We start from the raw sequence: 21581 nt of genomic DNA, 5'->3' as shown, positions 1-21581 counted from the left end.
AGTCAAGAAAGCCAGCAGCAGCTTTATTCTCCTGCAGTACTTTTTGAACAGAGGGGAAATGATGCAATTTATTTCCCTTTACTTGCTGGAGATATAGACACAGATTTGCTTTAAAGGCCTTTACAGCACTAATCATGTCACATACTGTTTTGCCATTGCCTTGTAGCTGGAGGTTAAGCTGGTTTAATTTTCCTGTCAGATCAGTCAAAAAGGCCAGGTCAAGTACCCAACCAGCATCAGATAAGATGGAGGTGTCCTCCCCCCTCTCTTCCATGAAGAGCTTTACCTCATTCAGCAAGGAGAGGAAGCGCTGTAGGATTTTCCCTCTACTCAACCACCTCACCTCAGCATGGAGAAGGAGATCTCCATATTCAGCTGACAGTTCCTCAAGAAAAACTTTGAAGCTCCTGTGTTGCTTTGCCTTCGCTCGGATAGAGTTTATTATTTGTATCACAGGTTTCATGACGTGATTGAAGTCCATAACTTTGGCACAAAGTGCTTCTTGGTGAATGATGCAATGGTAACTCAGGAAACGTGGGAAATATGGATCTGACTTACAATTTGCGATAAAACCGTTGTGGCGACCTCTCATAGCCGGGGCTCCATCAGTTGTTATGGATACAAGGTTCTCCATTTGCACGCCTTTATTTATGAAATAATTCTTAATAGAATTATACACGTCCACACCTCTTGTTGTTGTTTTGAGTGGAAGCAGTGTCAGAAATTCCTCTTTCGCCGTAAAATCCTCAAACACCATCCGGATGAACACAGACAGTTGAGCTGTGTCGCTCGCATCCACCGACTCGTCGCACTGTATGGAGAACCACTTGCACCTGACCATGTCCCGCTCCAACTGTCCCATGGCATCCACTGACAGCGCCGACACTCTCCTCGCCACAGTGTTGTTTCCCAGTTGCACATCGTCAATGGCAGACATTATCTCCGACTTGCTCTTGTGGTCTCTGAACAAAGTCTCTGCCATAACAGCCATCGCTCCCTTAAGAACACCGCCATCAGTGAAAGCTTTTTTGTTCTTTGCCAAATACTGAGCGACTCGGAACGATGCTTCTGTAGCTAGGCTAGCTTTCTTGGCAGGCTTCGTGAACAATGACTGCTGCCTTTGTAGCGTAGCTTTTAATTGTTGTACCTTCTCAACGCGAAGGCAACTGCCGGCGGGATACTCCTTTGAAAAGTTTTCGTGAAGTTTTGTGAAGTGCCGCTCGACATTTCCCTTCTTCCCCACCGCAACACTCGAGCCACAAATTAAACACACACACTTGTCTTTGATGCTCGTAAATAAAAATTCATGTTCCCACTCGTCATGAAAGTAGTATATTTTAGATTTCTTCTTTGACGGACCTTCCTCAGTTGTCATGACTGCATCTTACATCTCTTTTTCTCTATCTTTCTTACTCTCAAAATATACTACATAAATAAATATGTCTCAACATGTCAACTGCACTTTAGCGCCCTCTGGTGAGCTACTCGGAAAACCTCCGCGAGCTACTGGTAGCTCGCGATCGACGTGTTGGCAACCCCTGATTTATGTACTCTGCTGTCTAGCAATGGTGTTGTCATGACTTAAAACATATGTTCAACTTCCCATTTTAACACTTGCAGAAATGCGAGAGAGGTTTTGGACACCTGCATAAATGTTAATAAGATATATCTGTTATATTTTAAGCCGTCAGATGGTCACCAGCTAAAAATAAGAAGATTAATATTACACTTGATTATTCTGGTTATTTTCAGTGACAAAAAACTGATTTTAGATTCTTTAAATAAACAATGTGAGTCTTTGCTAAGTTTGTCTGAGGAGATACGTAATAACCCCCTGAAGCTACTAAAAGAGAAAAGCTTTTCTTTCTTTTTTTGAATCCTGACATAAAAACAGGTGTTGCCATAAAAACAAAGGATATAAATGACCTCATTGGTCATTCCTCTCCTGGCACACTTACCTGGGACTTCAGGAGAACGGTGATCCACGATCACAACTGTTGACCAGGGAATATATGGTGGTGGTGAGGAGGGGGGTGTTACCAAGGCAACAGGGACATTGTGTTAAACATTCCCGTCACGGTGATTGAAGAGTGTCTCTGTGTAGGAATGAGCTGCGGCAATATGCTCCTTTGAATGTGACAGTGTGCTGCAGCTTGACAAGAAAGTGTTTGAAGACAATTAATGCTCCTGTTGTGCTCCGAGTGTGTGTACTTGGTATGAAAAGCACATGGTTTGTCTGTCTTCCAGTCTGTGTAAGTGTGTATTTTTCTTAAGTGTGTTTATGTCCCTTCTTTTGTTGTGGAAAAGCAGCAGAAGATTGCTGCTATATTACAATAGTAATTAAAGGCTCAGCTGTTTTTCCATGGCATTTTAAAACATTATTCCCCCGTCACTGCCAGCTCACCTTTCCTGTTATTGTCTGCCTTGTGTTATAACATTAAAAAACAATGGAAGTGTTGGCTTGGACTGCCAAGAAATGGGTATGTTTTTGCCAGAAACACTTGAAAGAACGGTAAGGAAGAACTGATTCAGATTGAATCGCTAAATTTAGCAATACTGGTTTTACTTCTGCTTATAGACTTGGTTTTAAATTGTACTTAAATTAGAACACCTCCCTTTGGATTTTGTCTGTTTTACTTGTTACTAGAAAGTGTTCGTATACTCATAGCTTCCAATATTAACTTGTATTCAGCCTTTCTCTAAACTTTTCCAGTTTCCTCCCACTTGAGTAACGTTTCTTTGAATCCACGGACTTTGGATCTATGGTTCGTGTGTGTCCCTCTTCCACTCTGCAACACAAAGGGGCAGATTCACAGCATACGTAGCAACAGGCTGTGATTGGCTGAGAGGCGTTATTAGCCTACAGTTCCAGCTGAGGAGAACCCTTCTTCTGTTTTGTGAACTCAGCTGCTGTTATTCTCCCAGTGCCAGCAAACAAACGCACACTCGACCCAGACTCACACACCACCTTGCCCTCTCTCTCACACCCTTCATTGTCAGCCATGAAGAGAGCTGTTGTTTAGAAGTTGAGTAAACTAGTGAGGTCACATGGTAAACAAGCTCTGAGAAAAGAAAAGTCATCCTGAGGCATAAAAACTTAAACTCATCTCGGCTGATGTGGAAAACAGTTATTTTAAAACTGTCTGACTGGCTATCAGACCTGATTGAAGAGAGTAGTTATGTGATGTCTATGAACAACAACTTCTTTCACTTGGTTGTTAACATATCCTCTTTATTTTCTAAGACGGTTTCATATGTTGTATTTGTCTATCATGATTGCCGTAAAGTTTGTTGAGTTCATGCTCACAAATCCCCCTTAAATCACTTGTAATGTTCTTACAGTGTTAGGTCACTTCTGTGTGATGAAAGGATCGGTAACAATGGTAGCCTATCACGGTTAGGTAACCATGGTTGAAGGAGTGCCAGCAAAGATTTCAATGCAACCACACACAATATGCCGGCTGGTTTCGGTGAGATGCACACCTTTAACCACGGTCTTTAAAGGGGACATATTAGGCTTATGTTCAGGTTTTTTATTCTGTGCCTCGACTGTGACAGCTTTACATGCTTTAATGTTCAAGAAGCTCTTTATTTTTCTCATACAGCCTGTGCTGCAGCCCCTCTTTTCACCCTCTGTCTGAAACCAGAGCCCAGTCTGCTCTGATTGGTTAGCTAGCCGGCTCTGCTATGATTGGTAGGGATGCTCCGATCGCCAATTTTGGGGGCGATCGCCGGAATCAGTATCGGCCGATACCGATCGAGTGGGCGAGGCCTATGGGGATCTTCCATTTAAAGTGATGTTTAAAACTCAGTTAATGGGGCTCATTCACTGGAGCTTCCACAAACAACAACCAACAGAATGATTACATTCAAATGATGTACATTATTCAAGTTTACATTAACTTTGGATAATAACACGGGAGGAATGAGCAGAAGCGCTCTCTTTTCCTCTCTCCCCCTCTCTCTCTCTCTCTCCCTCTCCTGACAGCCTGTCACAGTATCATCTCATGCAGCTCACTGATCCAGTAATGAGTGACCCGACAGTGAAGAATAAATATATATTTATAACTAGTTGTTTGTTTGTTTGTAGCCTTTATTTAACCAGAGGTGAAAATCCCATTGAGATCAACGATCTCTTTTTCAAGGGAGACCTGCAAGTGTAGCTTGTTCCGGAGGTAGATCAAACAGCTAAGTGTGTTAGGTCTAACTCTTAGTGTGTGTTGCTCCGCTCACCGGTCCGTCACAACGGGCGGAGCTGCAGGATTTCTGCTTCACACACGCTGCATAACGCTATGTTATTGTCATTTTCGGACACCTTAAAATACTGCCAGACCGGTGAGCTTGTTTTGCTGCGCACAGAGAAAAGTGTCATTTATTTTACGTCATGCGATCGGCTCTCGCGATCGGCATTTTTAGAGAGCACCGATCGATCGGTAGAGAGTGAGTATCGGCCGATATCGATCGGAGCATCCCTAATGATTGGTCAAACGCTTAGAGATTTCGTGCCCCTTAGGCTATCACCTACAATTTGTTAAGAGTGCTAGCCAATAGAAGCGCAAGTGTTACATAGTGATGTCATTATGTTACACATCGGGGAGGGCTGAAAAAAAGTCAACTTTGGGATTTTAGCCTTTGCACTTACATGCACACAAACCTTTATAACACACTACAGGAAAGGGAAATCCCTAAAAAGCATAATATCTTTGAAGTTAGGTAACATTAGCTAGAATAGCGTTTGAAGCAGATGACCACATGTATACTCTCTGCAGTCTACCAGACCTAGGTTCAGAATGAGATACAATATTCTGTCTTCATCTTCAAAAACCATCGTGTGCTGAAGTCCTTGAGTGAGGTACTTAAAGCCTGTATTATTCAGATGAGTTGCTTGATGGCTAAAAGAGGAGGACTGGGTGCACTGGGCAGCTTCAAGGTGTGAATACATTAAGCTGAGTAAATATCAAGAACAGTGAAGCTGAAAGAAAGGATATGTGCTGTAAACTTTCAGGATGTTAAAAATAACCATGAATACTCAATGGGGTAGGCATTGTTTAAGCTAAAGAGGACTGAAGTGTATGTGGGACAGGTACCCGTTCATAACAATTCATCACAACTCTTCCTCCTTATCTGCCTACTAATTTACCTAAAATTCCATAAAAATTGTCATCAGATGCAGTTATTTACGTTTTTGTTGTGCCCTTTTGGACCCTATTTGCACATACTGTAGCTAGGCCCCCTATTCAGACAGAAGTGGTCCTTTGCAAACTCATCGTCTAACTAGCACCTGTTATGTAACGTTGAGTGGAATGAGTGTAGTCAAGCCAAGGTGGGCAAAGTGGGAATTATTAAAACCCCAGTAGAGCCAGTCTGTAGAACCCAAACAAGCTGAATCTAGCCTTAATAATGTTAATTGCAGGTACTTCACAAAATAGTGAATGCAGATGCCTACATTATTTACAGTGAAAGCTCACATAAGTAGGCAAAACTGTTATAAATGATCATTTCAACTGCCAATATAAAGTCAAAAAGGACTATTTTACACGAAGGCAAACTCAATTGTGCATGGGGTTATCTCCTTAGCTAATCCCCATCTCCTTTTCTGGCAACATCTGACAATCAATCCTGTGTACTGTTTAGCAGTATACATGTTCAGCAAGCTAACTGCTAGGGCAGTAGGACAAGCCGTCCTGTCCAACATGAATCCACAGCCATTTGACCTCCTCCGTGCTGCCGGTGCCAGTTTCTGGAAAGGGAGTCCAAATTGAGGAACCCGAGCACTGGAGCTCCGAGGGCCAAATGAAAAGTGTGTCAGTTGTGACACAGGCAGATGGAGGTGTTTGGTAACTGGAATAAACGTAATTCACAAGGCCAAAGTCTCAGCTTATTCTTGTTTTGAATGATTCATCTGCCGCAATGGCCATCAAACAGCTCTTGTTCACATTCTCTTCCTTTGTGCTTCTCACCTCCCATTAATATTGCACCTCATGCATACATCATTCAGTCTTCTTTTTGTCAGGACTTGTAAAACTTGCAGTTGCAACTCGTTGATCCCGAACTTCAGCATTCATTAACAGCATGTTTCCACATCAAAACCCGAAACCTAACTTCTAAAAAAAATCAGCTGAGTGAAAGAGATTTTAAAAAAGAATATTCGCCTAGTTTAGAAAGTAGGATTCATATCAGCTTGTTTGTTGTGAGGGTGAAGAAATAGTTGGGAAGATAGCACTTCAATCAATATTGAGGCAGGTTGTTTGCCTGAAAGCGATGAGATAAAGGAGAAAAGGAAAGGGGATAGTTGTGATGAGTCTCAAATTAGCTTCACCTCACACTCTTGTTAATAAACAATGCGCTTAACGCCTCCACAATGAGCCCCTGAGGTACTTTCCATAAGCACAGACCGGGAGTTTCTGTATAAGTAATCATTATTCTATTACTTTTAAGGGGTAATTCAAAATCACATTAGAGGTAATATCTCTCCATGGATATTAACTGGTTGACAATCTCTTGATTAGCATAATCAGTAATAAACCCAATATGTGTGAAGGCACAGTTTAGGACTACAAGTCATCCCGATATCTTTTTTTGTTTGTTTTTTGCGTCATGCTGTTTACAGAAATGTATTAGGAATAGTTAGCTTGAGACCATATTACATTGTCAGCAAGGGAGCACAAAGCAGTGAAGTGTGTGTGTGTTGAGTGTCTTCCTGGTGTATGAACCTGATTGAAGTGCTGGCTTGCATAACACTCTTTGCAACCAAAGATGTGTGTGTGTCTGGTAACCTGCCTTAATAGCTGAAAAGGAGTAAAAGCCTGTTCAAAGTCAATCTAGACCGTCTGTCAATATCAACGTTTACCAGTTGTAGGAAATCAGCGACTGACGTTCCTTCATTTCCTCATGAATTTTTAACGAATTCTGTTGCTCTTGTGTTTTATGAACACTGCTGGGAGCTAATGTTGTGATTTAGCAAACAGCGATCAATACTGATAAATCTTTCAGGTCCTACCATTACCCCATTTCAACCTTGTGTTTTAGATTTAGATTCAACTAAGCGCTATTTCTGTCAATATGCTTTTTGTCAAGGTATTATCAGCAGATAGTGGTGGTGGAGGTGTTAAGTGCTGAGGTGTTACAGTCTATGCAACATGACTCAGAGGACAGGGGAGGAAGAGGGAGGAGGGGTGAGGAAGATGGGAAGAGTAAAAGAAGGCCAGTGGAGCGAGAAATAGGGAGGCTGATTCAATACAAGGTCAGAGAGAAACCAAATTGGCTGTGCAAGGTCTTCCCTGCGTTCAAATCTTGCTGAATGACAATAATCACGTAAATTCAAAGCTGAAAGTGACATGAAGTTTTCTTCTTGGTTTCTCAGTTATAAGACATGGTGGAAGCATCATGATAAATACATATTCAACGTGTTTTTAGTGTATTGTTTCCCACAGAAAATGCACTACTTCTGTCACATCAGGGATTGATACTGATAAGGATTCAGTATTGAGGACAACGGAAAATGTTAGTCCATGGAGAATAAGTCCCTATACTACACTTTAGAACTAAAACACATTTTACATACTTTATCTTAGACCCAAGAAAAAGAACGCATACCCAATGACTAACTGAATATGAGAGAAATAAGAAAAATAGGCTCCATTATGACTTGTTTTAAGCCACATTCAAACCGTTGATACTCCGATTCAAACTCCACTGGAAGCTGAGCATATTTCTTTCTTTCATTACATGTCCATTTAAAAGAATAACATTCTGTAGAGCCAAAAAAAGGAAAGATAAAAAGATTAGACAATGTCCCCACCACAACACCACCCCTACCAGGAGAAACCACCAGGTCCAGATGGCTCTTCCTGTTCCTGCAGTGCTGGCTGCTGGTTGGCTGTGGAGGAGCCATGGGGGCAGGAGGATGTGACGAACACACCAGCAATGACATCAATGGCTCAGCAGATATATACGACCCATGCTGATACTCTTTGCGTTAGTCATTTCATTTCTAAGTCTGTGTACTTTTGTGTGCCTGTACAGCCTGTTAACACTGAGCCTTAACATGGAGCGGCTGCACTAAATATGTACACTTGCTTCTACGTATGTGTGTGGATAAAGATTACCATCACTTTAATGGCATTAAGCGTGTATCCATAGAGGGCAACAGTGGACTTGTGTACATGACCCGATGTAGGCTTGGTGTTCCAGCATGATGTAAGAGCATTGCTGGACTGGGAGTACTGGGCACTCAATCCCATATAGTGGCTAGGCTACTTACAGTGAAACCTGTCACAACAGCATTGATTTAGGCTGATTACTCCGGGGGCCAGGACAGTAATTCACAGCTGAATGCCTGCCCACTATTGGTATTCATTGCGAAAGGCCGCTCTGTATCTCGCGGTACAATGGGGAGTCCAATATCCATGTTCGGTGAAGCTGGGTCAGCAAAAGGCAGTGGTGTTGTAATGCATATGGGGAAACACTTAAGTGGACTTAAACTTGTTGATGAAATGAATGCCTAATGTAAGATTATGTTTGCGTAAACAGGATTTCTTTTTAGGTGAGAAAACAAACCAAAAACAAAGTAATGGTTGTCAATGCATCTGTTGCGTTTACTTTCCAATTGTCAGACATGTTATAACTTACAAGTGATGACAAATTATGAATCAAAAAGAGGCATCAGTCCCAACCAGTGCTTATTTTTATGTTATTTAAAGACCTTAATTTTACAGCTGGACCCCAACTGTGTGCAGAGCACCTATCATGGCCGCCTCCTGAAGGTAAATCAGCAGTATACAGGAGGCAAAGGCAACATGGAGTTTACAGGTGGTGCACAGGGCAGCCGTGTATGTTGCTCAGTTATCTTGGTCTCTCGTGAGTGAGAGGCTGTACTGGTTTATGGCACGTGGCAGGGATTGGGTTGCAAAGCGTTGTAGACTATCCTTTACATTGCAGTAGCATTTGCAAGGGAAAGTTAAGCTCAGGAAGTTTAGCACAAGTGTACAGGACTGTCTCAGAAAATTAGAATATTGTGATAAAGTTCTTTATTTTCTGTAATGCAATTAAAAAAACAAAAATGTCATACATTCTGGATTCATTACAAATCAACTGAAATATTGCAAGCCTTTTATTATTTTAATATTGCTGATTATGGCATACAGCTTAAGAAAACTCAAATATCCTATCTCTAAATATTAGAATATCATGAAAAAGTATACTAGTAGGGTGTTCAACGAATCACTTGAATCGTCTAATTAACTCGAAACACCTGCAAGGGTTTCCTGAGCCTTGAAAAACACTCAGCTTGGTTCAGTAAACTAAATCACAAGTATGGGGAAGACTGCTGATCTGACTGCTGTCCAGAGGACCGTCATTGACACCCTCCATCAGGAGGGTAAGACACAAAAATAAATTTCTCAAAGAGCAAGCTGTTCACAGAGTGCAGTTTCAAAGCACATCCACAAAAAGTCTGTTGGAAGGGGGAAATGTGGCAGGAAACGCTGCACAACCAAGAGAGATGACCGCAGCCTTAACAGCATTGTGAAGAAGAGTCGCTTCCAGAATTTGGGGGAGCTTCAAAGACAGTGGACTGAAGCTGGAGTCCAGGTATCAAAAGTCACTGTTCACAGACGTGTCCGGGAAATGGGCTACAATAGCCGTATTCCCATGGTCAAGCCACTTCTGAACTCAAGACAACGGAAGAGGCGTCTGACTTGGGCTAAGGAAAAGAAGCACTGGACAGTTGCACAGTGGTCCAAAGTCCTCTTTTCAGACGAAAGCAAGTTTTGTATTTCATTTGGAAGTCAAGGCGCCAGAGTCTGGAGAAAGGCTGGAGAGGAGCAAAATCCAAGTTGCTTGAAATCCAGTGTGAAGTTCCCACAGTCAGCGATGGTTTGGGGAGCCATGTCAGCTGCTGGTGTTGGTCCACTGTGTTTCATCAAGCCCAGAGTAAATGCAACTGTGTACCAAGAGATTTTAGAGCACTACATGCTTCCGTCTGCTGAAAAGCTCTATGGAGATGAGGAATTCATTTTCCAGCATGATCTGGCACCTGCCCACAGTGCCAAAACCACCAGTAACTGGTGTACTGACCATGGCATTACTGTCCTCGATTGGCCTGCAAATTCCCCTGACCTGAACCCCATAGAGAATATGTGGGGTATTGTGAAGAAGAAGCTGAAAGACACCAGACCCAACAATGCTAATGAGCTAAAGGCCGCTATTGAAGCATCCTGGGCATCCATAACACCTCAGCAATGCCACAGGCTGATTGCCTCCATGCCACGCTGCATTGATGCAGTAATCCGTGCAAAAGGATTCCCAACCAAGTACTGAGTGCATTAATGGACATTTTCAAATGTTTGATTGTGTTTTGCTGTTATAAATCTTTTTTTTTTACTTGGTCTGAGGAACTATTCTAATTTTTTGAGATAGGATTTTTGAGTTTTCTTAAGCTGTATGCCATAATCAGCAATATTAAAATAATAAAAGGCTTGCAATATTTCAGTTGATTTGTAATGAATCCAGAATGTATGACATTTTTGTTTTTTTTAAATTGCATTACAGAAAATAAAGAACTTTATCACAATATTCTAATTTTCTGAGACAGTCCTGTATTTGTGTTTAGAGGGGAATAAACAAAAAAGATATATATGGTCTTAAGGCATGTTGTAGTTAAAATGATGCCCGTTTAATTAAATTGTAACCAGCAGCAGTGTTCCATCACATGTACAGATAATTTGCCAGTATCCCATTTAATAGGATTACAATGACAACCTCCTGCATGCACAGTGCATTTTCCATGTGCAGCCCACGCTAATGCCAACACTACAACACTGTCAGAGCCAAAGCACAACATTATTTCATGTACGTTTTAAATTACATTTTAATGATATTTCAGTGAACCAGCAGATAGCAGCCCAAAGCAAATTACAAAGTTTGACCTTTCTAATACCTTCGGCTCATTTCTGCTAGCTAGCTTTTACTACGGGGAATCTAGCTTGATTGAGGACGCTAATTGAGGAGTTTTCATCTATTTCGATTCATTCTTAAATTGTAAAACATTTATTTGATAAATTAGTTAATCACATAGAACCTACATTGTCGGCTCACATTTTAAAGACTACCTTCCCCATTGGTTTAATAAAAACTAAATACAACTAACTTGGCACATTTCACAATGTATATATTTGACAAATGAATAGATGCATTTTGATTTATATATGCTTATGGTTTGGTGAAAGGTTTGTTTCTTTTTGAAATTCACAAAATCAACTCACCCCCAGTAGATAACCCCTATATGTTCATTGTATACCTGTTAATTCCCATAATTAACTCTTAAATCCTACGGGAAGTTTCCTCCTTCCTGGAATTTTGCAAAGTTAGGCTGGGACATTTGAGGGCAGCTGTAATCTGGCTGAGTGTACGGCAGTTGGGTGGTGGGGGTGGAGGACATGTTTTCAACTCTTCCTTAAAGGCCTAATGACTCCAAACAGGAAACACCACCATACAAACACACAGAAATGCTTTACAAAGAGCAGGATCACAGCGCCGAGGCCTGCCAGCCGACTGCGTTTCTCCAACATTACTAGCTCTGAGTTCATCCCTCTGTATATTGTATAATGTGCTTCTGAAAGAGAAGGGGGGATGTGGTTGAGGAGGCACTCAGTCACCATTCTTTGTTCATACATTTCACCCGATGACATCATATTGTCATCAAAGTGTTTTTTATGTGAAATGTTCAGTTATTTGCATGTGATACACAAACAAACAAAATGATGTCTTAAAGAATCTTTACCCCACTTCAGCTGAAAACAGTTTGAAACCTGATATGACGAGCCATGTTTCCCCCGACTGGTAAACAGGTCCCGAGTTTTCCGTAGTTGCTCATTATGGGACCTGTAAAAGGTCAGTTGAGCCACATGGTTCAACGGTGCATCTCTTATTAGGTTCAATAGCAGTGTTTGGGAACTCTCTGCTACACTCACTCTCTAGTCACACCCGCACACACACAAACTATCCTGACTCACAGCTCGACTCACAAAAATACAAGGAGGTCAGATGACTCCGTTTAGGCCCGTGAGCAGGACACAAGTGCTCCTATTCTCCTTTTTTAACAAAAAGGCATTGCTCACAAAGAGATGCTGCAACTGTATTTGTTTCCATCAGGAGTGGAGGTCTTGGAAAACATAATCCGATACCACTTCTCCTTTGGATACCAATTGTCATAAAGGGTTTCCAACTAATGAAACATTGAAAAAGCCTAACTGGAAAGACGGCAAAATGTACAGACTTCTGTAAGTAAACGCCAAGGACAAAATGTTTAGAAACATTTGAGGAATGGCAACAGACTAGATTGCTTATGATCACATTTAAACCACCTATGTCACCGCTGTGTTTTTACATTGTGTCTTACAGAACCTCCTGTAAGCTCTTCCCACCAATCTTACTTGACATGGTATATCAAGTGATAAAGCACACTGAATCTCTTGTTGTGTGCTACAGGTGTGAAAGGGAAACTGTACATAATGTTCAGACCTGATTCTCCAGAAATTATCAGGCGTTTATTTGAGAAAACACTTTAAAAATAACTTTGATTTGAACTGGTCAAATCAAAATTCCATATGTATGATTTGAGCATTACCAGTTCCCCAACAAACAAAGCCTTGACTGTCCACACCCACCTGATCAGGGGGTCACAGCCTGGGATGCTTGCTGCAGGTCTTTAATGTACATGTCTGGACTTGTTCAGCTCTCCCTTTCAGACAAATATAGCTAGACTCTAGTAGGAACCCTCAATCCAGCATCAGAGCAGAGAAACTGCTGGCTATGTGCTCAACTCGACTTTTCTGTGGCAAAGGCTACCAAGGCTACTAAGTAAACAGCCTCTCTCAACACTGCAGTCCCTTTCTCTGATTGCAGGGAGGGGAGATAGGCAAAAGGAGGAAGGATTGTGCGCTATAAGCAGGTATCTGCACCAATGGAACAGTACAGTATGTGCCAAATAACAATAGCCCTGTCGTGCCTGCCAGTCAAACAGGGAGAAGGCCCAAGCTTTCATAATTAGAACACGAAAGTGAGTGAGCCAACTTGACATGCTGAAAATCCATGAGGGGTGAAAAACAGACTTGCTGTAGAAATGTGCCTTAGAACAACAGATCTCAGTCTTTTTGGCTGATTATTCAGTTGTAATTCATCCCAATGTCACCCAATTTGAGTCATTATCCCAACCAGTACTACGACACACAACATGAGTGTTGATGCTCACAGCTGACCCAGCATGCTGTGGGATATTATTAGGCTATAATTACACTGTACAGTGTCAGTCAGTCAGTCAGTCAGTGTGGCCTTTACTCGGGTCACATCACACTGGGTCAGTGCTTCTATATAAGGGCCCACAGGCCAACAGTCAAAGCAAGGTTAGGGTTAAAAGTGTGGGGCCATTTAGGGCACATGTTCACTGTGTGTAGTGGAGTCCCATTACAAGCATATTGTGCTCTGAGGAAGACAACACTCACAGCAGTTTCATAACCTATCCAAAAAAAGAGACCATGCATGATTGACTGCAGCTAATCTGAGAACAGTGTCCCTTTAATGCTTCCAAGTATGGCGCTCTTGTGTTGTTGACATCAAGTCAACAGTTACCCTGGATCACAAACAACCAATCAATAACAAAGTGAATGACTTAGCTTATACAACAAGGTACACCTAATGTTAAATTATGTCTGGGCACAAATTAAGGTAGGTAATACCCTTTACAAATTAATGTCATAATAACATTAGCATAATCACATCGAAACAAACAAGGGTGTCCCCTTCTGTCCCTGTTTTACCTCTTGCTGCAGATACAGTGACATGTAAACAGGTTGCAGAGCATACGGCAGGAGCCAGATTTCCATAACAGGGTGGATGTCAAGAACATTTTGCAGCAGCCTAGTGCTGTCAAAACAATAACTAGTAGAAAGGGGAACAGCATTTTGCATGGGTGGATCGTACAGATTATATATTGGTGCAGATGAAATTGGGGAAATAAACAGCTGACATTTGTGTCAAAAACTAGCACAGTTTGTTATATGGACATGTCCTCGTTGACTAGAGTCAGGCTTTGTCACATAACCAGTGCCCAGGATGACCAGCTGTTACATAATTCCCTGGCCTGGTTCTCCTTTCAGGGGTACGGGTACTGTCAGGACACTAAAGCTGGGAATTCATAGTTTGCCCACACACTGACCATCAAGTCCTCCCTACATTTGTGTGTGCTGCTTACCTCTCTCAGACTTCATGTTGTCCAGTGTCATCAGGTTGCCTTCAGGGTCTCTTGCAGTTGTCTTCTCTTCGTTTATGTTCACACACACACAACGGTGTCTGGACCCCCCCAAACCCCTCGAGTCTTAGCTAAGCAATATTCTTGCTTTGATGCCTGTGTGTTGGTGCCAGCTGCCCCCTATCCAACAACAAAGCATTGCTTTGTTAGCATGCTACTGTACGCTTCCATCGAGTCGCACTGTGTTGTCCACACAAAGACAGCTGATAGCCTGTTAGCGTTAGAGGGTATGGGGTTGTCAATCTGCTTGCTAGCGAGTAACCAATCTGACGACTAGTGATTTAACTAGCGAGCTGGCTACTCTTACAGCTCGTCTCAAATTCCTCCACCTGAACCATAGTTCCGTCGCGGTGCATTTCTGTGTCCCATCTCAACGACACCAAAACAGGGATGGGGGGTGCTCACTCAGCAGCGTACTAACTTAACGTTTTGGTTAAGCCACTAATGGTGACGACGACCTCCCAAAACATCCCAACCCCCAATAATAACGCAGGTAGCTCAGCTGCAAACACCGATGAAGGACTCTCTCAGTTTTTTCGTTTTTTTTTGCTACAATAATCAGCGCATCCTTCTTCACGCAAATATGTTAAATATCCACTTTATATCTATCCACAGTATTCGTAAAGTCGCCATCTATTTAACGCTAGTAACGCCACCTGTGTTGACTTCCTTTTGCGACCTTCATTAAAACTTTTCAAAGCAACAACAGAGTCTCCAACGCTTCGAAACAAACGGCAACGTTTCCCACTGGCGTTTAACCACAACTAAACCCTATTTAAACGATGACAGGCCTACTAAAACTAGAACTCTATTGTCGATAATACTCAGACGATATGCAGATGAAAGGAACAGAGAGTCCTCCTATAGTCGTGATGCTTACAGTCTGCCTCCCTTTCTCCTCGCTTCCCTCCCCACTGCTTGTCAAAACAGATCAGTGCAGCTCAGTCACGTGTCCCAACAACAGCCCCAGTCGTCACTTCCCTCGCGGACACAGCCTCACATGAACTCGCAGCCATAGCAACGGCAAAGTTAGCAAAAGTGGTACCAAAACTTGTATCTTATGTTCAATAAATTAAACTCCGGTATAAGTGTATTTCTTTACACTTCTAGTACTATTTCTGACGCACGGAAGAAACAGGAGAGGGGCTCGTCAGCTGATTGGTCAGTGGATTTCGGTGCGCGTTCACGTGCGCACGTGAGGGTTCGTTTTTTCCCGTCGTGAACATTTTGTGCTGGCTCGTGAGTGAGTACGGAGCCACAGATCGTGTGTTAAAGTAATGCTGGGGGTGTAGGACAAAGTCTTCTCTGACTGAGGGACTTTAAACGCCAGGAAAAGTTACTGGCAACAACAGCTGTCCAGTTATTTCACTTAAGTAAAAGTCCTGCACTCAGCGTAAAATGTAAATCGCCCTACCAAAAGTAAAAGTGCTCATTATGCAGAAAGGCACATTTCAGAATATGTATAACCTATTATATTGGATTATTATCAGTGCTTCTATGTTATACATTTGAATGATACAGCTGTTAAAGGTTGAGTTAAATAATAACTTTATATTTTGCCATGTGTCTTAATATAAAACTTCTTTGTATGTTTTATATTTTGCACTGATAAGGTCAACATTACAAAGAATGAAAAGTTTAAGAGTAACTAATGCTGTCAGAACAAATGTAGTGCAGTAAAAATAAATAATGCTTAAGTAAACCTCAGGTAGCGCAAACTTGTATTTAAGCCGGGTACAGAAAACACTTTGTTGCATGCTACCACTGTTGTCAAATTAATAAGTCATTAACTTTAGTTTTTTTTTGCACCAATAAATATGTTTGCTTGTGTAAACTGACAGGAATAAACTGTCCTTTATTAGTCCTTTGTTATGTTGTTAAACAAAAGAGAGCTTTATATAATGTGTTTTCAGGAATATTAGTGATATTTAACAGTAGAAGCTGGGTTGTAACCTGCCACACGTAGCCTACAAAATCAAACTATGACAGGTTAATGTTGGGCCAACCAGAAATGTATACATGAGACTAAAATACTGAGGACGCCCTGTTCATACCAGTGCTTCTCTCCTGTAACCCACTCACTCGTAGTCACTCCAAACACCTGATGGCAAGCTTTCTTTTAAATCTTTATTTTGGCCAAAGTTGATGTTATGACTAAAGCAATGCTAGATACACAGTTCAACATCAAGCAAGAATGAAACCATAAATATTCACAAACCAGCATCCAACACAGGCTAGTTGGTGTAATGAGGAGTGCCCAAAAACTCTCCAAACATATATATATATATATATATAAAATAGTATTCTTATGCTCTCTGTTAAACTTTCTGTTAAACATTTCTGTTAAATGCAGAATGTGGTCCATTGTCATTGTGTCACGGACAATGGAGAGGGGGACCTCTGCTGTAATCTTTTCTCTGCTTAACCTCTTGAAACAAAGGCAAAAGGCCAACATGAGGACACTAGAATCTGCTCCGTACATCTGCCAAATCTGGCAGCTGCAGTTGTACTCCGTGTGTTATTTGTGTTTGCTACACACACAGATAGATTTGGGGTGGTCTTTATCCGAGACATTTCTAGTATTATTAAAACATTTTCAAAAAACGATCCTAAACCAAGCATTATTTCATTTTTTTAATCAGGACCTTTCAGACTCTTTGATGAGAGTTGATTGGATTAGCTATCCTGTGTTTCAGATACCAGAGTAAAGTGACCCAGATAATGTAGGGTCATGAGGTTCACAACAACAATGCAAACATCTACCAGTTGATGGAGGGCATTTATCTGGTAAACGAGCAAAGTTTACAGTTACCCTTATGTCACTGATTTACACACAGAATTGAAACACCTGTTGTTTACCATTGTAGTTCATACAGTGTGTGATCAGTGATGAGTCAAATAAAGCCTTATTCACCAGTTTGTCATCCTGCACAACTCACCAAAAAAAACCAAGACATTTCATTACAAGGTTTTAGCAGCTGGGCGAGGAAGCTGTTTGGGGGTTGATTAGGCAACAATTGCAAGGTTGTTTGTGGTAGCATGGGTTAAAGAAACTGTGTGAAAGCCATTCTACTGTTTCTAAATAGACTAAACATTTCCAGTTTACAACAAAATGACAACAGACTAACATGACATGCCAGGTATTTAGCTACATGGTTAAACCTATTTATCATTAAAGCAACATGCGCACCACTTGCTTTTGTCCTTTGTGATACAGGGAATCAATTCCTTAGAAGATACATTGCAGAGAAAAGGAAAAAAAGTCCCTTACACACTATCATCTCTGCATTGATCTATTAAAAGGAGTCAATGTTACAGTCAAAAGGAAAGGCCCTGATAAAGGTATTTTCTACTGACGTCAATGCTTTGGAAGATATCATTGCAGAAGTTAGTGATACGTGTGTAGTGGAGCTGAGAAAATGTGTAATGTCCTTTTTGTGAAAATCAAATCTCATTTGCACATATGATTAATTATCTCCTAAATATAAAAAGTAGAGCAACATTGTGCAATGAAAGCAAACCTCTGTGGTTATGCTTTGCAAACCTTGTGGTAGTAAGTATCTGTGATAACAAAAAATAGCATGCTTGGTGTTTAACAGCTTTGTGAAGATCAGTCACTTTTAGTTTACACTGGTGCACAAACTGTAATTGTGTTCAATGTAATTGTAGTAGTTCGGCAACTATCCAATCACAGCTGTGCCAGAAACAAAGAGGTGTGTTATTTTAGTGTGTGAAAAGAAAGCTGGCATTTAAAGTTGTGGTTTGCAAGGAGCTGCAAAGGCCTGCATTGCAACACTGCTAATATGATGACGTCATTAAGTGATACATCCTGAAGCACTGTAGCAGAATCCAGAAAGCTACAAACAACAACCATGCAGATTTTAAAAATATATGTGGAAATATTTTATGATTTGCAGGTGTACAATCTGCATTTATGTAACCTAATTTCTACTTCTAGTACACAATGTCCAATGAACCTAACATTTAAAATATATAGGTTAAAATGTGCAGAGACAGTTTTCTGTGTTTGTAGATATTGACTATACTGTTCAAAAGTGTTAGAATATAAGCTTGAATAATCTTTTTGGGTGGTACTTTTAGTTTCAATGTATGTAAATGCAAACAAAGAAGTTCTTGTTTTGAAAATCCATGTCCTGGCCCCACCTGGTGGCAGCATACTAGTAATGCAGCACATAAAGAAAAACACTAATTATATTTCTAAAAATATCTATTGATTATCTATCCTAAATAGATACGATGACAAAATGAGAAGAGGGAAAGAGGAGCAAAGGGGAAGGGCAAGTCCAACAACTCCAGGGAGTGAAAGACAGAGGTTGTAGAAACAAGATTTCACCTGAAGTGAAAGAGGTCAGTCATGTTGCAGAGTGGTGGGACTCCCTTTGGTCACTGTCCTGGGACTCTTCAATCTTCATTCAAGTCACATTCTTGAATAAGAGAGCATCATTCATCACGTGGCACACAGCTTTATCCAGTACTCTGTTACCTATTTAAAGAGCTGTAAAATACTCACACACAGCTCACAAATACATGCAGAGTAATTGATTGATTTGGAGCAGATAACAAAAGTGCCAGCATTACGCTTGCAATTCTGGTGGATGACTGAAATTAAATTATATCCTTTTATGTTCACAAAGGCAGTTAAACTTTTCGTTATCATCTGGGTAAGAGCCATTGTAATGAATGTTTGGGTTTAAGCTGACAAAATGGTGTGTTATTTATGTTGTGTTCCATAGGGTGTCGCTGTCCAATTACCTAGGGCACAGGTATTTTAGGGTGTGTCTTGTCACGTGATTGGGTGTGTCTGACAACCGGAAGACTGTGGTTTTTTTTATCGCCGTGGCGCGAGTGTTTGTACCACAGTGATTGTTTGTTCGTGCAATGAATTACATTGTGATGGATATGAAATGTACTGTAACGATGCACACCAATACACAATAAATGGGTTGTATTATGCTGCAACTGGAAACGAGCCTACCGGTGCTTTATTCAAGCGACATCACAAACTCTTATCTTATTCATCATTCCCGGGAATTAAAACACCACAGAGTAGCTTTAGTATAATGTCAAAGCTCCTTTAGTCAAAAACCAGCCAGTTGGGACTTGACTTTCGGAGTGTTTGGCACTTTGGGTTTGACATGGAGAGCCATACTGCTTGCTGGCTACGTAACGACCGGGAAGCTGCCAGGATTTCGGATGCGTTGTGGCCGTCTGCAGGCTACAGGAGGACGAGGAAAGCCACCGGTCTCCAGCTGCAGTCATCCACTGGACCCGTCAGGAGCTACGGTGTTCAAGCTAAAAACACTGGCAGTGGTGCATCGCCGTGCATCACCGCACGGCGCCGTAAGGATAATTAATTCAGGTAGGAAGCGCTACACTTTCTAATGGCTATTTAAATTGTGTGCAAAGACTATGGAATGCCATTCAAGCCAACATTAAATACATAAATAATTAAATAAATACATATATATATATATATAGATATATGAAATAAATAAATGAGGCAATAAATATGTATACATGTATATTTAAATACACATTTATTTATTTAATGGGACTTTTATTTCATAATGACACGTTTATTTATTTCAAGAGACTTTTATTTCATAATGACACATTTATTTATTTCAAGAGACTTGTATTTTATAATGACATATTTATTTATTTCAGGGGACTTGTATTTCATAATGACACATTTATTTATTTCAGGGGACTTGTATTTCATAATGACACATTTATTTATTTCAGGGGACTTGTATTTCATAATGCCACATTTCCATTCCTTATATGCAAATGAACGGGGCGTGGTTAGCTCACAGATCCAGACCAAAGCAACAGCACCACCAGTCTGCTGGTATGCCAGCAGAAAAGCATATGTTGTTTTTTGGTCACCAGCATGATCCACCAGCATGGACCAGCAGCATGGACCAGCATGGACCAGCATGGACCAAAACACAACATATGCTGGTCCATGCTGGTACATGCTGGTCAACACCATGCTGGTCCATGCTGGTTTTTTCAGCAGGAACGCAACCACACACTTATAAAAAAATAACACACTTTATAAAGTCAGGCAACACTAACCAGGCTTTGTGTGATTCTTTTTATTTGTACCTTACTTTGACCATCCATTCACTGTCATTGATCATTGTGGAGAGCAGGCAGAAGTGTTGTTTTGTATTATAGCAGCTATCAGATGGAATCAATACATGGGCTGCACAGGTTGTGCTGTCGGACTATCACAAGTAGAATCATAATGAAAAGTTAAAATGTGCCTGTAGAAAACTGCTTATGCCACAATAGGATAGCAACAAGTAGTCAAGATAGTCGGTTTAGTTTCGGTTGCTGTTGCATAACTGCGGTCAACTCAGCCGTCTCTCGCGTTCGCTTGGTCAAATCAGCAGCTATAATAAGCTAGAAATCCAATTTGAACTAGTTCAAAATCGTTTTTTGATATCAGGAATTCAATTTGAACTAGTTATAATTAAATGTTTATTTATAACTAGTTACAATTGTATTTCTGATATCAACAATTGGCATTTCAACTACTTCAAAATGAATTCTTGATATCAGAAATGTGTATTTTGACTAGTTCAAATGTAATTGTAACTAGTAACAATTGAATTACTGATATCAGCAATTGGCATTTGAACTAGTTCAAATTCCAACTCCCATTCTAATGAATGAAAAAAACTATGCAAATCTTACTAGTTACAATTGAATTTCTGATATCAAGAATTTGCATTCTAACAATTGATATCAGAAATAAACATTATTACTAGTAAGAATAGATTTTTTGATATCCTCCAGAAATGAATAAAAGCTAAATCGGCTTGCCATAGTGGTGTGACGCTGCGTCTGGCAAAGTGGCGTTGGAAGTGTTTTTGCGAGCTGTCAGTAAACCCAGTGGTGTAACTAGTGTTGTTGAAACAGAAACTTTATCAAATAGATATGTTGCAAAATGAAAGAAAAAACAAGCTTTATAAAGCAAGCACCCTACGAAAATCAATGCATCAATGCTCTTGGGAAATTGATTGAGGGGTGTGATGAGGCAACATGTTTGCATTCATCTTGAATGTGTTTACTGCCATGTGAAGAAACAGAAAAACACAAAATATCATTTAAAGCAAAAACACATTGGGAAAGCAATGATGAGTGAATCACTGAAACAAAATGATGGTTTGTCAAATGTTGTCAGTAAATACTCAAGCTGAAGGAGTAAAAGTAGAAGACCAAGCACCACATCCTCATCTCT

The 21581-nt window shown here is 40.7% G+C and overlaps 2 protein-coding genes across 2 annotated transcripts in view; both read right to left on the bottom strand.

The window, feature by feature from the left end:
* atosa (atos homolog A) overlaps positions 1 to 15411 on the bottom strand; it is a 46122-nt gene extending 30711 nt beyond the window's left edge. Inside the window, exon 1 of the mRNA XM_079666126.1 lies at positions 14252 to 15411. Coding sequence (XP_079522252.1) covers positions 14252 to 14282 — 31 coding nt within the window. The 5' untranslated portion in view covers positions 14283 to 15411. The remainder of the gene's footprint in view (positions 1 to 14251) is intronic.
* Positions 1 to 21581, bottom strand: part of myo5aa (myosin VAa) — a 424551-nt gene that overhangs the window by 84704 nt on the left and 318266 nt on the right. The window lies entirely within an intron of this gene.

Source organism: Notothenia rossii, assembly GCF_949606895.1.
Source record: "Notothenia rossii genome assembly, chromosome: 2".
Taxonomy (NCBI): domain Eukaryota; kingdom Metazoa; phylum Chordata; class Actinopteri; order Perciformes; family Nototheniidae; genus Notothenia; species Notothenia rossii.
Note: the sequence above shows the minus strand (reverse complement) of the source record. Positions and strands in the feature narration are given on the sequence as shown.